Here is a 2,275-nt window from a genome sequence, read left to right on the forward strand (position 1 = left end):
GCGGTCAAACGAGGGGGGGGGGGGTGAGGGGGATATATCCCCCCATGACTTTTTTTCTCTAATATTTACAACAATTACATTTATGTATAATGTATTATATTTTGTTTTAATTTTTTCTCAAAATAACGCTTATGAGCATATATTATTATTATTATCATCTAGATTCTAGACTCATTCTAGGATCAACGCTGTTTTTATTATTAATATTTAGTAATTAATTACTTATACAAAATATACGGGAATTACCTACCCAGCTCGGCGATTGTGAATATTCAATTACAACCAGAGGTGTTCCCAATATTTTTTTTGAGAGTATACTAAGACTCTAGTCAAGGTGAAGATCCATGATTTAAACAAGGGAGGGTAGAATGATACAAATAGAACCTTTTTTTAAGTATTTAAAAATACTCATAAATCTTTTTAAAATAAAAGTAATAAACATGAATATTTAATAATATACAAATATTTTTACTGTGGTCTATAATTATAAAGGATGTGTTAAAAATATGAAAAAAAAAATCAAACTTTTAAAAAAAGCTTGAAATTACCTTTATAAGTCAATAAAATATGAAAATATACAAATACTAAAAAATTTAATTAAATAAATTGTTAAAAAATAATTTCTGCATCTTATTTTCGTCGTCTATTTCTTTTCTTTCTTTACCTCTAGGAGTGGAAACGGCAGAACGGTGATCTCTTAACCAAATTTTAATATAAGGTCTAGGATTAAAATCTGCAATTGAAGGGCCATTGATAGAGATGAACATCAAATCTGACACATTTTCAATGTTTAAGCTAGTCCTTAAATCAGTTATTGTCAAATTCATATCGGAAAACCCTCGTTCACAATCAGCTGTTGAAGTTGGGAGTATATTTAATGCTTTCATGAAACTAGAAAAAACATTTCTTGAACGGAAGTCAACTACACTTTCAAATTCAGAAAAACCTAATGTCCGTGATACTCTTTTAACTTCATCTTCTCCCTTTGCATCATTAATTGCTACTTTGAACACTTCATCAATTACCTATAAAATAAAAGACGATTTATTAAATATTCATTTATTCTGTTTAAATAATCAAAATATTGAAATAAATTATCAAAATAATAGTTTTTTTCTTTACCTGAATGTCTTCTAGCATTGTTTTATTTTTTGAGTCATCAAATAAGCGTTGACGCATTCTGTCTACTAAATTTTGCAAAAATTGTAACCTGTTAATCCCTCCTGATTTTGTCATTGTAATATTGACACCTTTGTTAATTCCTTTCTGAATAGCTTCTATAATTTCCTTTTCTTTTTCCCCAGGTTCAGCTTTCAGACTTTCTAAAATTCTAATCGTTCTATTTATCTCCGACTGGGCACGCATTAGAGTTGTTTTTCTGGACTGTAATATACAAGATAACATTGCAAGCTCAGAAAGAACATCGTAAAAAAGTCCAAGTTCCTCCAAAAAAGAAGAGGATTCTAATTTTTTTTTTATGCCATTTGATGTCACATCATGTGTTTTACTAACATGTAAATATATTCCCGGATAATTATTCCATATGGCTTTTATAGTTCGAAAACTGCTTGCAGACCAGCGTACATTCAAAACACGACCTATTTTTTTCATTTCAATGCCTACTTCAACACAAGATTTATCTAAACCCATTGAATTTTTAGGACTTTGATGATAGTAAGCGTAGAGTTTGTCCATTAGACTTTGGAAACGAGAGACTCCAGTACAATCTTTTATTACGTCATGTACTGAGAGTTCGAGGCGATGACATAAACAATGCCAGGTAAATAGATTCGGAATTTTTTCGCGTAGTTTAGTAGCAACTCCAGCTTTCTTACCCGTCATTACACTTGCTCCGTCACTGGCAAAAGCAATCCAGTTGTTTAATGCAAACGATGTTGATATCCCATTACATTCTAAACTTAACCAAATAGATTTTTCGATAGTTTCAGCATCTTGTCTATCTAAGTCAATTAGGTCTAAGAATGCTACAACCGGCGATTCTACGTCAAAATATGATGAAATATACAAAATTAGTGTACATTTGGTACTCAGCGTTGTTGATTCGTCAATCATTATGATAAATTTCGAATTCGACTGTATAAGGCGTAAAATAAGTCGTTTGCGCATCTCCTTTGCAATGACGTTTACCATTCGAGTGGCAGTTATTCTGCTATGTAAGGAAGATCCCATGTCCAATCCATTGATTTGTTGTAATTGAACAAGTTCTTCAAACTGTTTAAAGGGACGGTGATTTTTTGCCAAGCAATATACAGTT

General features: G+C 31.2%; 1 protein-coding gene across 1 annotated transcript; it reads right to left on the bottom strand.

The window, feature by feature from the left end:
- Positions 1-502: 502 nt before the first annotated feature.
- LOC113558700 (E3 SUMO-protein ligase KIAA1586-like) lies at positions 503-1,965 on the bottom strand. The gene is made up of 2 exons (XM_026964211.2): positions 1,123-1,965; positions 503-1,025 (listed from the first exon to the last, which is right to left on the bottom strand). The coding sequence occupies exons 1-2, from the start codon at positions 1,840-1,842 to the stop codon at positions 594-596; spliced, it is 1,152 nt and encodes a 383-aa protein (XP_026820012.1). The 5' UTR covers positions 1,843-1,965; the 3' UTR covers positions 503-593.
- Between the last annotated feature and the right edge of the window lie 310 nt (positions 1,966-2,275).

This window comes from Rhopalosiphum maidis, chromosome 3, assembly GCF_003676215.2.
Source record: "Rhopalosiphum maidis isolate BTI-1 chromosome 3, ASM367621v3, whole genome shotgun sequence".
NCBI classification, from domain to species: domain Eukaryota; kingdom Metazoa; phylum Arthropoda; class Insecta; order Hemiptera; family Aphididae; genus Rhopalosiphum; species Rhopalosiphum maidis.

Bases quoted from the DNA above. Each gene is read 5' to 3' on its own strand.
- LOC113558700 (XM_026964211.2), bottom strand. From the start codon at position 1,842: ATGACGGGTAAGAAAGCTGGAGTTGCTACTAAACTACGCGAAAAAATT. The intron at 1,026-1,122 runs GTAAAGAAAAAA...TTTATTTTATAG, and splicing joins CAATGCTAGAAGACATTCAG to GTAATTGATGAAGTGTTCAA.